General features: G+C 42.4%; 1 protein-coding gene across 1 annotated transcript in view; it reads left to right on the forward strand.

Annotated features, from left to right (window-relative positions):
• Positions 1–20756, forward strand: part of fras1 (Fraser extracellular matrix complex subunit 1) — a 140744-nt gene that overhangs the window by 83425 nt on the left and 36563 nt on the right. The window contains exons 32-45 of the mRNA XM_041788467.1: positions 167–281; positions 675–812; positions 2083–2115; positions 2377–2508; positions 3647–3775; positions 3855–4102; positions 4922–5073; positions 9091–9253; positions 10793–10925; positions 13391–13575; positions 13928–14081; positions 16741–17004; positions 17093–17293; positions 17616–17735. Coding sequence (XP_041644401.1) covers positions 167–281; positions 675–812; positions 2083–2115; positions 2377–2508; positions 3647–3775; positions 3855–4102; positions 4922–5073; positions 9091–9253; positions 10793–10925; positions 13391–13575; positions 13928–14081; positions 16741–17004; positions 17093–17293; positions 17616–17735 — 2167 coding nt within the window. The remainder of the gene's footprint in view (positions 1–166; positions 282–674; positions 813–2082; positions 2116–2376; positions 2509–3646; positions 3776–3854; positions 4103–4921; positions 5074–9090; positions 9254–10792; positions 10926–13390; positions 13576–13927; positions 14082–16740; positions 17005–17092; positions 17294–17615; positions 17736–20756) is intronic.

Below are 20756 nucleotides of genomic sequence, written 5' to 3' on the forward strand. Positions count from 1 at the left end.
ATAAATTGTAAGCTTTGTGTTATCATTGTTGCAGATATGTTAATATCATTGTTTATAGTAGAGTATTATTTATATATATTTATTAATATGAATGTATATCTTGTTATTTGTGATGAACATTCAACAATTTGAATGAATATTTATATTTATATTTTGTATGGTTCAGGCTCTGGAGGACCGAGTGACAGAGATCACTCCTGCTGCTCTCTCCTTCATTGACTCAGAAACACCTGATGAAAAACTCGTCTACAACATCACCAAAGCTCTGCCGCCACGCCACGGTTAGACGCCCACACACGCTTTAGCTGCACACAGGCAGGAGCACAGATGTAGGGAGTATGGCGTGGGAACTGTGTAACGCAGAAGTCCTGCGCCATTTTACTGCTCCCATGCCACATGTTTAATTCCCAGCCCAATTAGAAATATCCCATGATACTTTGCACAAGTCCCACAGCATTCTGCATCAATCTTGTTTCATGTGTTAGTATCCCAGGCAATTTACACCATTCCTGTTCTTCACTGTTGATCTCTATTTATTCTGCTCTGCTCTTTTACATAACCCAGGCCTTTTGTCCTATTTAAGTTTATTTAATAGTCTTTTTTTCTTCTTTAGAGGGAATACCACTTTACTGTCCTGTGTTTAACTGTTGGATGTTCTTCATTCTGTTTTTTAGGAACGATTGAACATGTTGACCGAGCGTACACACCGGTGAAACTTTTCACTCAGGCTGACGTAAACAACGGAAAGATCATCTACAGACCTCCAGCAGCTCCATCACACCTACAGGAGCTCTACCAGTACTCCTTCACTGGTAATTCGGCTGCTGGTGATTGGACAGAAGGAGGACGGCACACACGTGTTTAAAGTTTCTTTCCAAAGATTCCAGAGAATAAAATCATTTTCCTTGGAGATTCAGGAAAATTAGATGTTAAGATCACAGTTTTAAAAGCCAAATATATATAAAAAAGAAAGTCACAATCATGTTTTTGAGGCCAAAATGTGAAATAAAAAGTGAATTATAAATAGAAAAAGCCAAAATGTTAGATAAATATCAAAATAGTAAATTTACAAAGTCAAAATTCGAGATAAAAAATCAAAAAAATAAATTGTAAAAGCCTAAATATTAGCTAAAAGTCAAAATAATAAATGTAAAAGGTCAAAATATGGGATAAAAAGTAAAATAATAAATGTAAAAGGTCAAAATATGGGATAAAAAGTAAAATAATAAATGTAAAAGGTCAAAATATGGGATAAAAAGTAAAATAATAAATGTAAAAGGTCAAAAATGGGATAAAAAAGTCAAAATAATAAATGTAAAAGGTCAGAACATAACATAAAAGTCCAAATAATAGATAGAAATCATAATTGTGCTATGCAAAATGGAAAATATGAAATGAAAACACAATGAATTTCCCACATTTCTTTTTATCTAATTATTTTTACTCTATATTTTTCCACATTTTTATGACTTAAGGATATTTGATATCATCGAGGTAAAGTTTACATTTTTTTTTTTTTTTTAAAGATTTATTTTTGGCCTTTTTTGCCTTTATTAGATAGGACAGTGGATAGAGTCGGAAACAGGGAGGAGAGCGGGGAGAGACATGCAGGAAATAGTGCCACGGGCCGGATTCGAACCTGGGTCGCCTGCGTATATGGCGTGCGCCTTAACCATTCGACTACCGGCGCGCCAAAGTTTACATTTTTATACTGGAGGAAATCTGCAGACCTCACATTTTAGGGCCAGTTATAATAAAAATATGATATGATCCTGCAGGCCAGGTGTGACTGCACCACGGGCCGGATTTGGCCCCCGGGCCTTGAGTTTGACACCCCTGGTGTAGACCGTGTTCATGGCGGTTGTTATGAGATCGTGGTCATGTAAACCCAGTGGTTTGCCATGGATGCCTGTGCTGTAAACATGGCTTCAGTCTGACTTGATAGAGCTGCAGGTTTCATCCCCTCCTGAGTCTACGTCTGCTTCTTTTTATCCTGTGGTTGTGTTTAGTCAGGATGTCCTCATCTCTCTCTTACCGCCACATATCATTGTCGTCTGAAGTTTCCTCTCTTTATTCCCACAGGCCTGCCTGAATCTCTCAGCGTCTACTTCACAGGTACAAAATGTACATCCTCTACCTCTCTGTCTCTCCTCCTGAACATCATTTATCTCTTCTCCTCTCTAAATCTCTTCATCCTCCCCCTCCTCACTCCTCTGTCCTTAAATCTCCTCTAGGTTTGTTTTATATTCCTTTCTCTGTCCCTCTCCACTCCTCGTCTCCTTCCTCGACTGTCCTCAGTAGTGAAGGCAGCATGCAGCAGTGAAGCCTGAGTACATGTGAATCAGTGACTGTAGTATCTCTGCCTGTGTCTCTCAGTGTCCGATGGAGAACACACCACCCCCGAACTCGACTTTGCCGTCCTCCTTCTGTCCAATCACCAGCAGCCGCCCATCTTTCAGGTGCTGGACCCACTACTGGAGGTCAGCGTGGGGGGTCAGGCCAGCATCGGTAAGAGCCAACACACATTTATACACAACTTTACACACATTTACACAGCTTATACCTACATGCAGCGCATTCAGAAAATATTCACCACTTTAAAGTGGCTGACCTCAGCAGAAGTCCAGACAGTTGGAGCTAGCAGTCTCACAGTGAAATGAGGTTCAGCTGAGGTCAGTGAATGTTTCTCAGTGATTGGAGTGTAAAGACTACCTTGGTCTGGACCAGTGATACTCAACCCTGCTCAACCAAAGAGGCAAATTGTTGAAAAATACCTTTGCAAGAGCCACAGTCCAAGTGGTGAAGCAAAAACAGCTTGAAGAAGCAATAAAAATTAGTAAAAGGTGGCAAAAATGGTCAAAAAGCAACAAAAATGGATGAAAAGGGGTGAGAATGGGGAGGAAAAGGAGACAGAAAGTAGCAGAAAATGCGTGAGAAGTGACAAAAAATGAGTTACAGATGACATAAAATGGTCCAAATGTGACAAAAAAATGAGTGAAAAGGGCAAAAATGGGTTAAAAAAAGGAAACAAGTGATATTTAATGACAAAAGATACCTTAAATGGGTGAAAATTGGAAGAAAAATGGTAAAAATGGGCAAAAATTGGATAAAAGTAGCATAACATGGGTAAAAAGTTGCAATAAAAGTGTCAAAATGGGAAGAAAACATAGGAAAAAAGTGATTTAATGGCAAAAGGTAGCATAAATGGGTAAAAGGGCAAAAACTGGTGAAAATGGGCAAAAAAATTTCCCTTTTGAAGGTTTTCTGGGGGAATAATATTTAAAATTAAGACATAAAAGAGCCACATGTGGCTCCAGAGCCACAGGCTGAGTATCGCTGGTCTAGAACGTCCAGTTACTGGTTCATCAGTATTCCTGGCTACCATTACACCATGAAGACAAAAGAACACTCAGAGAGAAGTGAAGAATAGCAGGTGGTTTCAGAAATGTAGACGCTGGTTCTGGACCTTCATCTCACTGTTTCAGCACTTCAGCACTGGCAGACACACAACAAATACTCACAGCTCTATGAATGTAAACACAGATGTAACACAAACACCCTTATTTCATCAACCAGCAAGTGTTTAAAGCATGTGTGAGCGCTCTATCCTATCATCCAATGAAAACGTGGTTGTCTGTGTGTGAAGGCGGTCAGCAGCTGGCGGTCAGTGACGCTGACACGGCTCCAGACGAGTTGGAGTTTGAGCTCGTTGAAGCTCCGATCCACGGGGAGCTGCTAAAGACGGAGGGCAGCGAACGCATCAGCATGAACAACGGTGAGAGGATATGCACATATCATCACACATGACCCCGCCATGACCACACCCCCCTCACGCTCTTCCCCCGTCTACCTAGGTGACACCTTCACCTTCGCCGACATTACCCGCAACGTCCTCCTCTACAGACACGGCGGCCTCTCCACGCAGGAGGACGCCATCACCTTCTCTGTCAGTGACGGGATCTCTATGGCGACCACCGTGGTGCAGGTGGTGGTGCTGGGCCGCGGCGGCGACGGGCCACAGCGTGACCCAGCAGCGTCTCTGTCTGTGGAAGTGGGTGAGAAGAGCAGCACGGTGATCAGACGCTCACACCTGGCTTACACGGTAAGGTTAACACGCCGTTCCTCAGACTGTAAAAATGTCACATTTATTTCTACTTCTGATCATAAAACACGGACTTTAATTCTTCTCTGGATGACAAAAACATAAACTATTACTACTCCTGATCACAAAAGAGTTTTCTGTATTTCTTCAGAAGAAAAACTGATTTTTTTCTTCTGATTTTAAATCATCGACTTTATTTCTTCTTCTTAAGTTTATGAAAATCTGAATTTTATTTCTCTTTCTTAATAAAAATGTCAACCTTGTTTCGTCTCCCTCAGACTTCAAAAATATTGACTTTGTTTTTCTTGTGATTATAATGATCTCAGTTTAGTTTCTTTACTGGTTAAAATGTCGCCGACTCTCCCTCTGATGTTACAGTGTGATCACATATTTTTGTTAGAAAAGCCTGAAAAAGTGATTCTTGCATAATATGTCCCCTTTAAGGTAGGCAGAGGTGGGGATCATTCTTCATATTTTATTCTGATTTATTATGATGAAAGGAAATGTGGGCAGATCTTTCCCTGGATCCTCAGGATCTGTCACTAACCCTCGCTGCCTTGTAGTTTTTATCTCCATCTGTCCTTGTCTGTCCAGAAATCGGACATGCGGAAAGGGGTTAATAAAAGAATCATTTTTCAACATTTTTTTTTTACTTTCACTGCTTCAAATCTCTTCAACAACTTCAACCCTGACCACTAAAAAAAAACAAAATCAATGTTACACCCTTTCTGTGCCAGTTATTGTCCACTCTGCCTCTGACTGTGATTCAGTAACGCCGTAATCTTTGTGATCTCTGACCGTGTCCGTTCCCTCCCTCAGGACGACTCGTCTCCTGATGATCAGATCCGGATCCAGCTGGTGTCTGTGCCGATGTACGGCGTCCTGAGGCGGAGCCTAAGTGGGCAGGAGAGCGAGGAGCTGAGGGAGTACTCGAGCTTCAACATGGAGGACGTCAACAAACGCAGGATCAGGTAAGACGGACGAGGAACGATGGAAATGTAGAGGCCAGTAAGTCTGAGGAGCAGGATCAACACTCCTGTAAAGTTTGTCTGTAGACGCCACGCAGTCGCTGCGACCTCGTGTTAAAGACATGAAGTTAATTATGAAATAAAAACTTGAAATCAGAGATAAACTTCCTCATCAGTGTCAGAGGGATGTTTTATTATTTATAGTTTGTCCTTTTTGACTCTCCATCTTCGTCCCCTCTGAGTCTCTTCTTCATCGCCGAGCAGCGCCTTCATTCCTCGGTGATTTCAACCATTTTTCTCCGCACTTCAAAGACAGAGACTCTCTAAAAGCTGTAATAGAGACACCTTAAGAACATCTTCAGTGTTTTACTTCCCCGTGATGCTTTAATGCCTCTTCAGAGACAAATAAAAAAAACCTGCAGCTATAAATGCAGAATGACAGAGGAGGAAAGCCTGGGTGGTTTCAGGAGCCGCTGTTGTTTCAGCAGTAAAAGTTCAACAGGATCCAGGAGAGATGAGGAGCACCTTTTTAGTTCTTCAGTAGAAACAGACAGTTATAAAGTTCTGCTAACAGCTCCCTGATGAGGAGGAAGACGAGGAGGAAGAAGAGCTGGAGGAGAGGAGCTAAAAGAGGAGAGGAGATAAAGGAGGAGATAAAAGTGGAGAGAGGAGATAAAGGAGGAGAGGAGCTGAAGGAGGAGGGAGGAGATAAAGGAGGAGAGAGGAGCTAAAGGAGGAGAGAGGAGCTAAAAGAGGAGAGGAGATAAAGGAGGAGATAAAAGAGGAGAGAGGAGATAAAGGAGGAGAGGAGCTGAAGGAGGAGGGAGGAGATAAAGGAGGAGAGGAGATAAAAGAGGAGATAAAAGAGGAGAGAGGAGCTAAAGGAGGAGAGGAGCTAAAGGAGGAGAGGAGATAAAGGAGGAGAGGAGCTAAAAGAGGAGAGAGGAGATAAAGGAGGAGAGGAGCTAAAAGAGGAGAGAGGAGCTAAAGGAGGAGAGGAGCTGAAGGAGGAGAGAGGAGCTAAAGGAGGATAGAGGAGCTAAAGGAGGAGAGGAGCTAAAAGAGGAGAGGAGATAAAGGAGGAGATAAAAGAGGAGAGAGGAGCTAAAGGAGGAGAGGAGCTAAAAGAGGAGAGGAGCTAAAGGAGGAGAGGAGATAAAGGAGGAGAGGAGCTAAAGGAGGAGAGGAGAGGAGCTAAAAGAGGAGAGGAGATAAAGGAGGAGAGGAGATAAAGGAGGAGAGGAGAGGAGATAAATGAGGAGAGGAGATAAAGGAGGAGAGGAGATAAAGGAGGAGAGGAGAGGAGCTAAAAGAGGAGAGGAGATAAAGGAGGAGAGGAGCTGAAGGAGGAGAGGAGCTAAAAGAGGAGAGGAGATAAAGGAGGAGATAAAAGAGGAGAGAGGAGCTAAAGGAGGAGAGGAGATAAAGGAGGAGATAAAAGAGGAGAGAGGAGCTAAAGGAGGAGAGGAGATAAAGGAGGAGAGGAGATAAAGGAGGAGATAAAAGAGGAGAGAGGAGCTAAAGGAGGAGAGGAGATAAAGGAGGAGAGGAGATAAAAGAGGAGAGGAGCTAAAAGAGGAGAGGAGATAAAGGAGGAAAGGAGATAAAGGAGGAGAGAGGAGATAAAGGAGGAGAGGAGCTAAAGGAGAAGAGGAGCTAAAAGAGGAGAGGAGATAAAGGAGGAAAGGAGATAAAGGAGGAGAGAGGAGATAAAGGAGGAGAGGAGCTAAAGGAGAAGAGGAGCTAAAAGAGGAGAGGAGATAAAGGAGAAAAGGAGATAAAGGAGGAGAGAGGAGATAAAGGAGGAGAGGAGCTAAAAGAGGAGAGGAGATAAAGGAGGATAGAGGAGATAAAGGAGGAGAGGAGAGGAGCTAAAAGAGGAGAGGAGATAAAGGAGGAGAGGAGATAAAGGAGGTGTAGGAAGAGTGAAGGGAGGAGGAGAACCAGGAGCAACAAGGAGAGGAGACCATAGAGCTCTCCTCTGGACCCTCTCCTCAGGGCAGCCCTGAAGAGGGTCTTTGTTGGTTTCTTCATTCTTTCAAAGGTTCAGTCATGTGACTTCTGGTCTGATTTTACATAAAGGAGGTCCTGAAGCGAGCGTTTAGCCTCCCTGTTGAACTAGGAGTGAACAGACGTCTCCAGGATCTGTGAGCCGCCATGAAGAGTGAAGTCGTCTGTTAAAACGGTCAGAGATGAGAGGCTGCGAGGTTTCTCTTCATGGCAGTCATCTTCATCATCAGTTTGTCTGCTGGAGTCTGCAGGGAGGATTTCCTGCTCTTCATCCCAGCAGGAGGCCCAGAAGAGAAGCCGTCACACGTCTGTTTGCCTTCGTCTGTCGAGATCAGTTCCACATTTATACTGAAGATGCTAACATGCTAACAGATTAGCCTCTATGATCCTTAATGCTGGATGTTTCTGCAGCATCTCTGAAACAAACGGCCGCGTGAGGATGAGGATGAGGATGCTGGTGTCTGATGTCTCCTGTGGATTAACGGGATTACGGCAGATTACATGTGTATGAGTGTATCTTCAGAGATTAGCAGCTGTATCACTGAGGGAGGATTAATGCAGAGCTGCATGATCCTCCATCAGCACAGATTAACTCATTAACACTGCTTTATGCCTGGATAAATAATATAGCTGATTTTATTTAAGGAGCAATCATCATTTCAAACCTTTGAATTATTATGAATAAACCAGTTTAACACAGAAAAGAATCCTCCTCCTCTGAGTGTTTGCTGGTCCTTCTAATCTAACGAACACTTTCAGGGATTTTCTAGGAACTGCTCACACACTCATCCTGATTCAGAGTAAATCTCTTATCTTATTATTTTGGCTCTGTTTCCCTTTTTCTGCTCATTGTGTGGGACTGTTTCCTCAGTTTAAACCAGTGGTTCTCCAGTGCTGTGCCAGAGGACACTGGTGTGCGTACGGTTCTGCAAACCTGCATCCCTCGAGCTCAGAGCTGAAGCCCTACCTGGTACCAGCAGTTTCCCAAATAAACACCTGGACCCGTCAGTGTAGATTTTTTTATTTTTTTAATTTAATCTTTATTTAACCTGGAAGTCCCGTTGAGATTAGAAATCTCTTTTACATGAGACCTGGCCGTGTAAGCAGCATACAAAGTCAAAAGTGATATAAAACAGGTACAATAATAAAGCACGCCTCATTTAACACAATATAAAAGGATAAAATATGAGATAAACAGTGAAAATAATAATACAAAAGGATAAAATATGAAATAAACTGTGAAATATTAATACAAAAGGATAAAATATGAGATAAAAGTCAAAATAATAGATTGAAGTCATAACTGTACAATGCAAAATTGAAAATATGAAAAGAATTTCTTTTCCCCCATTTCTTTTTTCCTCATTATTTTTTACATTTATGTGTAGCATATTTGATATCATCAGGGTTAAGTTTACATTTTTATACTGAAGGACATCTGCAGACCTCATACTGGTGGGCCAGTTAGAATAAGAATATGATCTGACCTCGTGGGCCGGGTAAAACTGTGCCACGGGCCAGATTTGGTCCCCGGGCCTTGAGTTTGACACCCCTGGTAGACAAATAACTGCCAGTCTTCCCCCTGGAGCCCTTTTTGGCCCCACTGATTGTCATTAACAGAGCGGCAGGCTGCTGCACATCCCCTGATATTTACACGCTTGTTCAGGTGGCACAGTGGTAAATTAGCCTGCTGCACCTTTTCTTTCTCCTAGAGGCTTACCTGCATCTATGAAGACTAAACTAAACCCAAAGCTTCGAGGAAGTCATTCTGATCATATTTGACAACATTTGCATATTTAGAGTTTAAAATAATGGTGCCATGAAGCCTTTGACTGTCTTTGACCTGCTACCTACCTGCATTTTACCCATGCCTAGACCCCGTAGCTAAATACTAGAGTCCTGGACCTGGTATTTCTATATGTAACATTTCTGTGCTGTTAGACGGAGGAACAGTGATAAATTATGAAATGAAACCCTGAGTCGTTCTAATCATGAATATCTGACCCTCAGGTACGTCACCTCGGTGGAGACGGGCAGTCAGCCAATCACAGACATTTTCCACTTCCTGGTTTATGATGGAGACAACAACCGCCTCGACAACCAGATGTGCACAATCACTATCACCTCATCACCACGGCAACCGCCCGAGGTGACCGTCCACAGCGGCATCAAGGTAAACGGGCGTTCGTACCCAGACGTGATGTTTGGTTTATTTCTGCGTTATTATGTTTTAACAACGCGGCGAGGACTCAGACTTTACACGCTGCAGCGTGGCGATGGTTCCTGGGTCCATACCTGTAATAAAAATAAACAAACAAACAACGCCTTACACCTTTAATAAAAATAAACAAACAACGCCTTACACCTTTAATAAAAACAAACAAACAACGCCTTACACCTTTAATAAAAATAAACAAACAAACAACGCCTCACACCTCTAATGAAAATAAACAAACAAACAACGCCTCACACCTCTAATGAAAATAAATAAATAAATAAATAAAGGCATCAGCCCTAAATAGAGATGTTTATAAGTTGTTTATCTTCACACGTTTATTTCTCATTAATGAGACAAACAGAATCACCACACTCGTCTACTTTCAGTCAGACAGAAATCCTTTTAGAGACTCATAAAGCTCTGATTCATTTTTATATTCATCCTGCAGAGAGAGTTCATGGTAGAAACACCATGAATCCTCCGTCTAAGGCTCCATGGAGCTTATGCACCAATGAAAATAGATCTGTAGGTTTCATTTACTCAGCCATAGAGAGGGAGAGTCGACGTTAGACCAGAGATCCTCAGCGTGTGGCTCTCTTTTGTCTTCATTTAAAACATTATTCCCATTTTTGACACTTTTTGACTCTTTTTTCCTGCTTTTTGCAATTTTTGCCCTTTTTTTTGCCTTTTTTGCCACTTTTCACCTGATTAATCTGCCTTATGCAATTAAGGCATAAGGCACTTTTTGCCACTTTCTGGCCATTTTTTACCATTTTTTTCCCAGTGTTTGCCCCTTTTTACCCATTTCAGCTGCCTTTTGCAAATAAATGCACCTTTTTCCCATTTTCCTGCCCTTTTGTCTGATTTTTGCCCATTTTTCTTCTTTTTATCCGATTTTTGCCCCTTTTGTCTCAATTTTTTTATTTTGGCCCATTCTTTCCACCTTTTTCTCATTTTTGCCTATTTTTCCATTTTTTCTGATTCTTCCCAATTTGTCCCACCTTTTTCTTTATGCTTTTTGCCCTTTTTTCCCATCTTTTTCTGATTTTTTCCACTTTTGGTCAATTTTTGCCACTTCTCACCCCTCTTTGTCATATTCTGCCCCTTTTTCACCACTTTTCTCCCAGTTTTTGCTGCTTTTTGACCACTTTTGCCACCTTTAACTTATTTTAATTGCCACTTTTCACCACTAAGTTTGTGGCTCTTTTCAACAGTTTGGCTCTTTGGTTGAGCAGGATTGAGTAAACGCTGTGTTAGATCATCGGTCTGAGTCCCAGATGGAAAATCCCCAAATCCAGGTGTGAGAGCCTGTTGGCTCATCCTTAACCAGACTGGAGGCTTCAGCTAGTCCTGAGAGAAGGGTCTGAATACTTTCTGAATGACCTGTAAATAAATCTTTAAACAGGAGCTTCCTGTCGTCTGATTCTCTGTTCATGTTAGAAATGATCATCGCCAACAAATCGCCATGATCTAACGTCTAATTTTACTACACAGGTTCAGGTGGGAGGTCGGGTGCAGCTCTCCACCAATCACATCACAGTGTCAGACCTGGACACGCCCAGGAAGGATCTGCTGGTGTGGCTGGTCATTCCGCCGAAGTTTGGCTTCATCGAGAACACGAGACGAGGTCGGTCATGTGACCAAACGTTTACATATTGCATCTATATACTTGAGGTGTTTTTGTTCTTTTAGCTGATAAAAGTGAAAGAAAATCCCGTTTATGATGCTGTTCTTTAAAATTTCCCTAACAAGGACGTAAGCTCTCAGCCATGTATCCCTCTATCTGTTAATCACACATGTTTAAATCAGGGGCTGTTCACTGGGAAGCTTCAGTCGATGAAACGAACGCAGAGTCACATGGTCGATTCTGTGATAACCAGCTGCTCGCTCTCTGACCGACCGCCCTGCAGAGTCAGGCGGTCTGTACTCAGCTGTTCGCGGCGGTGGTGGGGGTCACGATGTACAAACTCAGCCCATCATTCAGTGGCATCCTACCGCTCTGAGTGTGTGAGATTACACTAGAGTGATTCAAACATGAACAATAACACACACAGCTCTCACCCACATGTGTAAATAATCAGTGTTTGTACCGCTAACAGCTGCTGCAGAAACCTTTCCATCTGCTGCTCTCTCACAGTAACACGCCGTTTTTCTTCTTCTCATTATTTTACCGGTCCTGTCTGCTCACTGGAGAATAAAATAAACATCATTATTTATTTATTTCAGTGTGTTTTTTACCAGAAAACCTCAGAGGGTTTTGCCTGCTGAGACAGGCAACTCAATTATTAACCTTAGATAGAAATCATAAAATCCAAGCATCAACCAGTCCTGGGTCACCGAGCAGGACGTCATTGACAGCACGCCGCGTCACCCTCCATCATCTTTAATCTGTTTTTATTAAGAGAGAAGAGCAGCTCCCCAAAACACAACCTTTCTGCAGGAACAGCCCACCTTAAACTCCTTCACCCGCTGAGGGGCGTCCTTTAGGGACCGCAGACGTCACGGAGCCACGACTGTAGCTACCATGAAAAATCACGCCGTTGTGACGGGATGGAGCTGAGCACGCTATAAAACCAAACAGTAAAGGTTAGAAATGAGCTGTATTAAGTTAAAATCAAAACCAGCTGTGTCATCTCTATTTTTCTGTTGATAGAACACATTTTAGTTTGAAGTCAACAGAACTCAGTCACCTTTAATAGTTTTTGTCATGGTTCTGAAATAATTTGACAACCATCCCTTCATCTGCAGAGTTTTCTCAGAGTGTCTGCAGGAATTAGACCACTGCTAAACAACTGTGGCTCTTTTATGTCTTAGTTTCAAACATTATTTAATATTATAAAAAGGAAAATTTGACCTCAGAAATCATCCATTTCAAGTCACATGACTCAGTTTGTTTCCCACATTTATACAGCAGGCTCTAACTGTCAAACTAAATTATCAACCTGTTTGTTGTCTACATATTTACATCGCCCTTATTTGCAATTTTTCATTCTTAATTTCATTTTTACTGCGGTTAGCCCATTTTTGACACTTTTATTCTGCTTTTTGCATTTTTTCCCCCTTTTTTTTTAACCATTTTTTACCAGTTTAAGCTGCCTTTTGCAATTAAATGCCATGAATTTCCCATTGTGCCACTCTTTGATGCTTTTTGCCCGTTTTTCACACATTTTTTCTGAATTATGTCCATTTTAGTCACTTTTCACTTATTTTTCTCCACATTTTTGCATCTTTGGGAACATTTTTGCTTCCTGTAATTCATTTTTTGCCACTTTTCTCTCAGTGTTTGCTGCTTTAAGGCTATTTTTGACACTTTATTTTGTCACTTTTCTCCCCTTTGGAACACTTTTATCCTGCTTTTGCAATTTTTTGCCCCTTTTTGCAGCTTCTTGCACATTTAAGTTGCCTTTTGCAATTAAATGACACTTTTTGCCTATTAGTCAACATTCACTCATTTTTTGCAACGTTTTGGCACTCTTAACTCATTATTTGGTCACTTCCCACCCATTTTTGACACCTTTCTCCATGTTTTTTCCCACTTTTGTTCTGATTTTAGCCCATTTTTCCCACCTTTTTTCTGATTTTTGCCATTTTGGACAATTTTTGCCACTTTTCACCTGTTTTCGCCATTTTCCCCATTTTTGCCACATTCTGCCCCTTTCCTCCCAGTGTTTGCTGATTTTTGACCCTTTTCACCACTTAGCTTTGACTCTTTTAAACATATTTTCCAACATTTTGGCTCTTTGGTTGAGCAGGGTTGAGTAACGCTGCATTAGACTCTTTTGCACCATGGGTGAAGTTACCCACTCCATTAGAAATCTGCGGTAGCAATGCCATCGTAGCATAGATGATGTGCTGAACATGATGGAAGACCACTTCCTGGTTCAGACGTCCCTGTTAGTCACCGGTCGTTGTAGTCCCTGAAGTTAGCCAGTTTATAATCGACTGCAAGGAAACATCTGTTTCTGTCTTAGTTGTGTCTTTAAAAATGGCGAGCTGCTTAGGATGAAGTCACTAAGATGAACTTTAAGACTTCCATGACTAAAACATCAATTTTATGCTTAGAATAAATCTCTGTTACCTCCTGTCCAGCAGGGGGCTCTGTGGGCGGCTCGAGGGTTGTTACACCGGACGTTCCGTTCTCCATGGAGGACCTGACGTCCAACCACATCTTCTACGTTCAGGATGGGAAGTCTCGGGTCAAACAGGATGTGTTTAGCTTCTACATCAGTGACGGCCACAGCCAGACCGAGGCGTTCAACGTAGACGTCGACATCCAGGTACGTGATGATGTCACAGAACATTCTCCAGATAGGATGAAGGAAATCACCAACGTGTTTATCTAACAGCCTTAACACTGCTCTAATCAGTGTGAGTCAAGTTTCCCATAAGTCTTTGTGGCTCAGCATCATCGTCTGGTCTTCCGTGTGGCGTCCCCCAGGGTCCAGTCCTCAGGCCCATCCTGTTTTACCCACTCCCCCATGGGACTGGTCTTCATAAAACATGGCCTCTCTTACATCTCTATGCAGACGACTCCCTGATTAACCCAACCTTTGCTGGAATGTCTGGAGGGTGTTGAAGCACAGATGACCTTTAACTGTTCACGTGTTAATGAACTTCCTGTGTCAGCAGAGCGAGGAGCAGCGTGAGCCCGTGGTGTCCGTCAGCAGTGTCCATGTGGAGGAAAACTCCGGAGTTGTCATCACAAACTCGTCCCTGAGTGTCCAGGACCTGGACACGCCGGAGAACGAGATCCTGTTCACCGTAATCAGGAAGCCTTCATACGGTCAGCACTGACTCACACACACACCTTTACTTCACACTCTAAAGCTGGGAGACACACTAGTCAGAGTGTCCCATGTTCTAAAGGGGACAAACACAGCTGCAGTATAATCATAAATGTATGCAGTTCATACATAGATCTATATAGAGAGAGAGAATACTGTATAAATATCTGTACACTAGGCCTGGTGTAAACACATCAGTCAGAGTGTTCAGTGTTCTAAAGGAGACAGACACAGCTGCAGTATAATCATAAATGTATGCAGTTCATACATATATACTGTATATGAGTGTGACGCAACCCTGCTCAACCAAAGAGCCAAATTGTTGAAAAATACCTTTGCAGGAGCCACAATCCAAGCGGTGAAGTAAAAACAGCTTGAAGAAGCATTAAGAATAAGTAAAAGGTGGCAAAAATGGTCAAAAAGCAACAAAAATGGGTGAAAAGGGTGAGAATGGGGAGGAAAAGTGTAAAAGGGGACAGAAAGTAGCACAAAAATGGGTGAGAAGTGACAAAAAATGAGTTATAGATGACATAAAATGGTCCAAATGTGACAAAAAAATGAGTGAAAGGGGCCAAAATGGGTAAAAAAAAAGACAAGGAAACAAGTGGTATTAGTGGCAAAAGGTAGCTTAAATGGGTGAAAAGTTGCAAAAAAAATTGTGAAAAGGGGCAAAAATGGGTAAATAGTTGCAAAAAAGTGTCAAAATTGGTAAAAAAAAAGTAAGAAAAAAGTGGTATTTAATGGTAAAAGATAAAAGACATGGCTAAAATGGGCGAAAACTAGGAAAAATATGGTATTCAATGACAAAAGGTAGCTATAATGGGTGACAAATGGAAGAAAAATGGTAAAAAACTATAAAAAAAAAGTGGGATAAAAGTGGCAAAAATGGGTAAAAAGTTGCAATGAAAGTGTCAAAATGGGAAAAAAAATTGGAAAAAATCGTATTTAATGGAAAAAGATAGCTTAAATGGGTAAAAGGGGCAAAAACTGGTGAAAATGGGCAAAAAATTTTCCCTTTTTAAGGTTTTCTTGGGGAATAATATTTAAAATTAAGACATAAAAGAGCCACAAAGAATCACAAAAGAGCCATATGTGGCTCCAGAGCCACAGGTTGAGTATCACTGCTGTATATATAGAGAGAATACTGTATAAATGTCTGTATATCTGTATCTGGTGTAAACACATTAGTCTCTTTGCAGACTGTTCAATGTTCTAAAGGAGACAAACACAGCTGCAGTGTAATCATATACATATGCAGTTCATACATATATATATATAGAGAGAGAGAGAGAATACTGTATAAATGTCTGTATATCTGTATATCTGTATCTGGTATAAACACATTAGTCTCTCTGCAGACGGTCGAATGTTTTAGAGACAAACTCAGAGAGCGTCCTCTGCAGAGCTCACAGACTGCAGACATTACTCACTCTAACCCTCGGTCTTGGTGGCGTCTCATCTCTCCCACAGATCGAAATTTCTCTCTCGCCCAGCAGCTCGGAGAAGAACATTGCTTTGTTTTTTAACTGAACTTCAGAAACTCTTCTCAAAGTTAAAGTTTCTCTGAGTTAAAAAAAGAATCAGGAACAGCTCGGAGGTGAAACAGAGGAGGGATGAAGCAATGTACTGTGGTTTAAAAAATCCCGGTCAATGAATTCTAAAGCCTCCACAACACTGTGGGTTCTTCCTCACTTATTTTCACCTGTTATTAAATATGCCACACCTGGGGTCACACATACCAGGTGTGGCCATCAGCACTGCAGCATAGGAAGCTCTGTGTTTAAAAACCTTGGCAGACAGATTATATCTGGATTTTTCACCAAAAACATCTCTGCAGTCCCCACTGGCTCGTGTTTTAACCCTTCAGTCTCCACACCCTAACCCTGAGGATGTTTATGACAGAGCCCGCAGTAATAGGCCCATAAAACAGCCGCTAAGAGCGAGTGTCCTGTCGCCGTTAAACCGGCCCAATGTGCGAGACGGAGAGTGATGTCATACAAGTTCACAGTGAGGGAGAGCGTCTCGATAAAGATGTCTGCAGCACGCCGTGTTTGTGTGGGAAGGGATTAATGCAGACAGACGGGACGAACGCCGTATCTGTCTGCATTAATCCCACGCCGTGGTCTGTGTGTATGTGTGCTTTATTATTCTGCAGGATTTATCCTGAAATCTCGTTCAGCTCTCTCTCATCTTTATGATTCAGGGGAATCTAAACGAAATCTCTCTCCTCTCTCAGCATCAGCAGCAGAAACTCTAACGTCCTCTGAATCGGTTTGGTGAAATGAACTCGGGTTTGTTTTTCAGAGTTTGTCTGGATCATTTGTGAGGATGTTAAAGCTGTCAATCAAACCCTGGGGGTGGGGCCAAACAACCATGCTGAGACTGTTGAGTCTCATTGTACCTTAAAGCAAAGACGAGCAGAGATCATGTTAACCCACCACTCTGTAGGTCTGACGGGTTTGATGAAATGATTTAAAATGAAGAATCTGTCTTTTTTAGATTTTCAGAAAATTCTAACTCTGTCATAGTAATACTGATAACTGTGATTTTTTAGGTCATGACTATTGTGATCTAAAAATTTAATGCTTTTACATCTCTGGCAGAAAGATAGATCGCCCTCTCCGTCCGTTAACAGCAGCCTTTCCTCTCTCTCTCCAGGTAAACTTCGCCGCCGTCAGTTTTACTCTGAGCCCCTGGAGAACGGGCGTGTCCTCTCCCAGGGCTCCACCTTCACCTATCAGGACGTCCTGGATCAGCTGTTGGTGTACACACCTGAGCAGGTGAGCGGGGGGGCAGACGAGCTGGGCTTCACGCTGACCGATGGCATCCACACGCACACAGGACGGCTGACGTTCACCATGGACGTGAGGAAGAGCGAGGGGCCCCGGATGACGGTGAACAGGGGCCTGCAGCTGGCTGCAGGTGAGGGGGTGGAGCCTATCATCACCTGTATCACCTCTGACGGTGAGTAGATTTGTATTTAAACGTGGAATATTCTGGATTCTCCCAGGCTCCTCCTCAAAGATCACAGAGCAGAACCTGAAGGGAACAGACCTGGACTCAGACAGTCTGAGGCTCCGCTACGTCCTCACAAAAGACGTGGCGGCGGGAAAACTGCTGCTGAGCCGTGGCGCCGGAGGACAAAGAGAGGCGGAGAGAGTGACAGTGAAAGGACCGATCCAGAGCTTCACACAGGACGACGTCAACAAAGGTAGAAAAAACTAACAGTTTAGATTTTAGTGAAGGGAGATTTCTGATTTGAGGTAAGAATCAGATCATTGTTTCAAAAAACTTCATATTATTTATTTATTTTATAGTTTTATTTGTTTTAGATTTTCTGAAGGAAAAAATAAGACTTTTAATACTTTCATCAAAGGTAGAAACCAAATGGTTAATGCCGAAATAACGGCGCCATCTAGCTGTAATGAGGAGCTGTCCTTCTCCCTGGTCACGTGACCAACAGTAAAATCTCATTGGTGATCACAGGTTGTCCTAAATGTGTAAATTTAACCCTTCATTTGTTCGTTCTGCAGGTCTGCTTCAGTTCAGCCATGAGAAAGGAGAGAGGGGAGGAAGTCTGTCCTTTAAATTTAACCTGATTGACCCCGAGGGAAACAAGCTCATTGACCAATCATTCTTCATCAGCGTGCTTGGTAAGACTCCGCCCCCGTCTCACCTGTCTCGCCGTCTGTCCTTGGTTTAATTTTTTTATTCTGCAAGCATGAACTCTGTGCAACGTCATGTTTCATGTCCATGTTGATGCTGGGCAGCTCGCTGTGTCTGTGGGACATTTGGTCCGTGTATCTTCCACTCAGAACAACTTTGATTTCGTTTTTTTTCACATTTAAATATCCAGCTGGGTTTTTGGGACACGATGCCCTCACCTGTTTAGATCAAACCTACCTGACCCCATGTAAAACAGTCATTCCCCCCAACCCTAATAACTGGATGTTCCATCCTTGGTGTTTGTGATAACTGTCAGTGAGTCTTCCTCATCACTGTGGAGGAATGTTGTCCCATTCTTCTCTGCATAATAGTTTTCATTCAGACACACTGGAGGGTTTTCCTGTTTAAGATCATCACAGCATCTCAGTCAGATCTAAGTCCAGACTCTGGCTAGACCACTCCAGAACCTTCATTTAGTCCACTATATAGTGGTCTATATAGAGGACTATATAGTCCACTATATAGATCACTATGTAGTGGACTATAGTCCACTGTAGTCCACTATAGTACACTATAGTCCACTATATAGTGGACTATATAGTCCACTATATAGTCTATATAATGTATAGACTATAATGTTCCATGTTGAGATTATTGCGGTACATGTTGAGATTATTGATTGTACTCGGAACTTGGATAAATCTGACCTCCGAATTGGAAAAGTGCAATAGAACAGCCCTTGAGCTTGGGACTCCGACTCGGGATTTTGGGTAGGATCCAAGCAGCCAGAGTCGGTCAGAGTGATGTCATAGCAAAATGGTGTCGCACACCGTAAACAGAGTCACTTTTTCCTCAACTTTTACTTTTATGTGTCGTCTAATTTAGCATTTGTGTTACTAAAAATGTAGAATTACTTTGTAGTGGCATTTCCATTCCCACCCTGTTAATTTGTGATGACGCATGCAGGATTCCCTTCGCTGGTGCGTTCAAGTCATACTTACAACATATGACGTTTCTCTTTCTCTCTCCCTCAAGTAGCTAATATATTTCCCCAGCAGGAATTTTTGATGCTCGAAAAACATCCAAACAAACATCAGCTTACTTCGGCCGGCCATGTTTTCCGAGCTTTCGCAATGAAACACATTTACCTCGGAGGTCGGAATTTCCGACCCAGATCTTTCTGAATTCCAAGTACAATCGAATGCAGCATATTTCCCTCCATTTTCACCAACTAGTCGTCCATAGTTGATAGCTTCTGTAAAAGTAGGTGGAACTGTTGATGAGTGAGGGTTAGGGTTCCAGAAAGTTCCTCTTCTGTCTGGTCAGTCCTCAGAATATTTTCCCAGAATGTCAAATGTGAGACGAGTCTTTGTGTTCTTTCTGGTCAGCAGTGGTTTTGACCTTGGAACTCTCCCATGATGCCATTGTTGCCCAGTCTCTTTCTGATTGGTGAATCATGAACTCTGACCTTAACTGAGTCAGTGAGGCCAGCGGGTCTTGTTGTTCTAGGTTCTTCTGGGACCTCCTGGATGAGTGGTCCATGTTCTCTTGGAGTCATGCTGGCAGGCCGGCCACTCCTGGGAAGGTCCACCTCTGTTCATAGTTTTCTCCATTTGTGGGTAATGGCTCTCTCTGTGGCTGGCTGGAGTCCCACAGTGTCAGAAATGTCTCTGTAACACTTTCAGACTGATAGATGTCAGTGACTGTGTTTCTCATCTGTTCTTTAGATGGTTCCATGATGTGTTGGAGATCTTTTAGTCTACTCCATTTTGTCAGACCGGTTCTATAGGGGTTTCTGGATCCAGCAGGTCTGGCAGTTATCAGGTCTGGGTGTGGATAGTCAGACTGAACTCTGCTTTATAAAAAATGAGGTTAATCAGAGTTAATTCATGATTTAACAAGGGGGAAGACTTCTCCAAATAAGGCCAGGTGGGTTTGGACGGCTTTTCTGGGTCTAATATTAGAATTTGTCTTTCACATCTCTACACATAAAAACTCTTCCATTTAAACAACAAGTTCTAAGCTTTGACCCATTGTTCAGACAGCTGCTGCTATATAAAGCACTCATTATCATTACATGCTGATCTGAGCTCTGCAGGGGATTGTGGGTAATCAGGCTGACATGCGGAGTATAACCATATGTTGTAAATCAGCCTTCTGCAGCATGCTTACTTGGGCACTGAGTATACATGTCCCAGTGAAAACACAGGGGTACTGTACTCAGGCTCCACGCATAAGGCTGCTTTGAGAGGTGGTCTCTGACAACATCCATGTGAACACAGGTGTGACAGATGTGAGTACGACCGTGTACAGGTACTCATCAGTGAGTAAAGTCTCTTCAATAACCATTACATCCGTGCAGCACAGGACCATTTGAACAGAGCCTAATGTGAGAAACTTCCTCAGATAATTGTGTCTTTGGACATACTCGATGTGTTCCTGGCAGGCTGAGGGTCTGGGAGTGAGAGAATTGGAACGGAGCCGGCCGAGTGGGGGTGCCTTCCTGATCTGGCTCACCGTTAAAGGAGATTTATTCTGCAGGAGAGAGAGCCAGCCAAGATTAAAAAACTTAGTCCAAGAAAAGTTTGTGCTGCTGCAGATAAAAAAGAAAGAGAATTTGGCTTTAAGATGGAGGAGAGGAGAAAAGAGGACAGAGACAAACGGCAAGAATGAGCAGAGAGATAAAGACGGAGCAGATCCTTCTCCTCAGACACATGAAAAAATGAAAACATCCGCCACTGAGAGAGTGGGTTAATTCTCTCTACAAAGAGATCTGTGCTCATGGTTCACAGCACTACTCTACAGCATCTCTACATGGATGGATTTACTCCACCAGACATCGATCAGTTATTTATTGATCACTTATTCATGTTCATCGATTGTTATAGTCTACTTGTTTGTGTTTTTACCCTAACGTTGATTATTAGCTGAAGTTTGATGAAGCCTTTTGTTTTACTGAGGATTTTCTCTGAACTTCCTTTTTGTTTTAGATCCTTTTTCCTCATTTC

The sequence above is a fragment of the Cheilinus undulatus genome, linkage group 5 (genome assembly GCF_018320785.1).
Source record: "Cheilinus undulatus linkage group 5, ASM1832078v1, whole genome shotgun sequence".
Classification (NCBI taxonomy): Eukaryota; Metazoa; Chordata; class Actinopteri; order Labriformes; family Labridae; genus Cheilinus; species Cheilinus undulatus.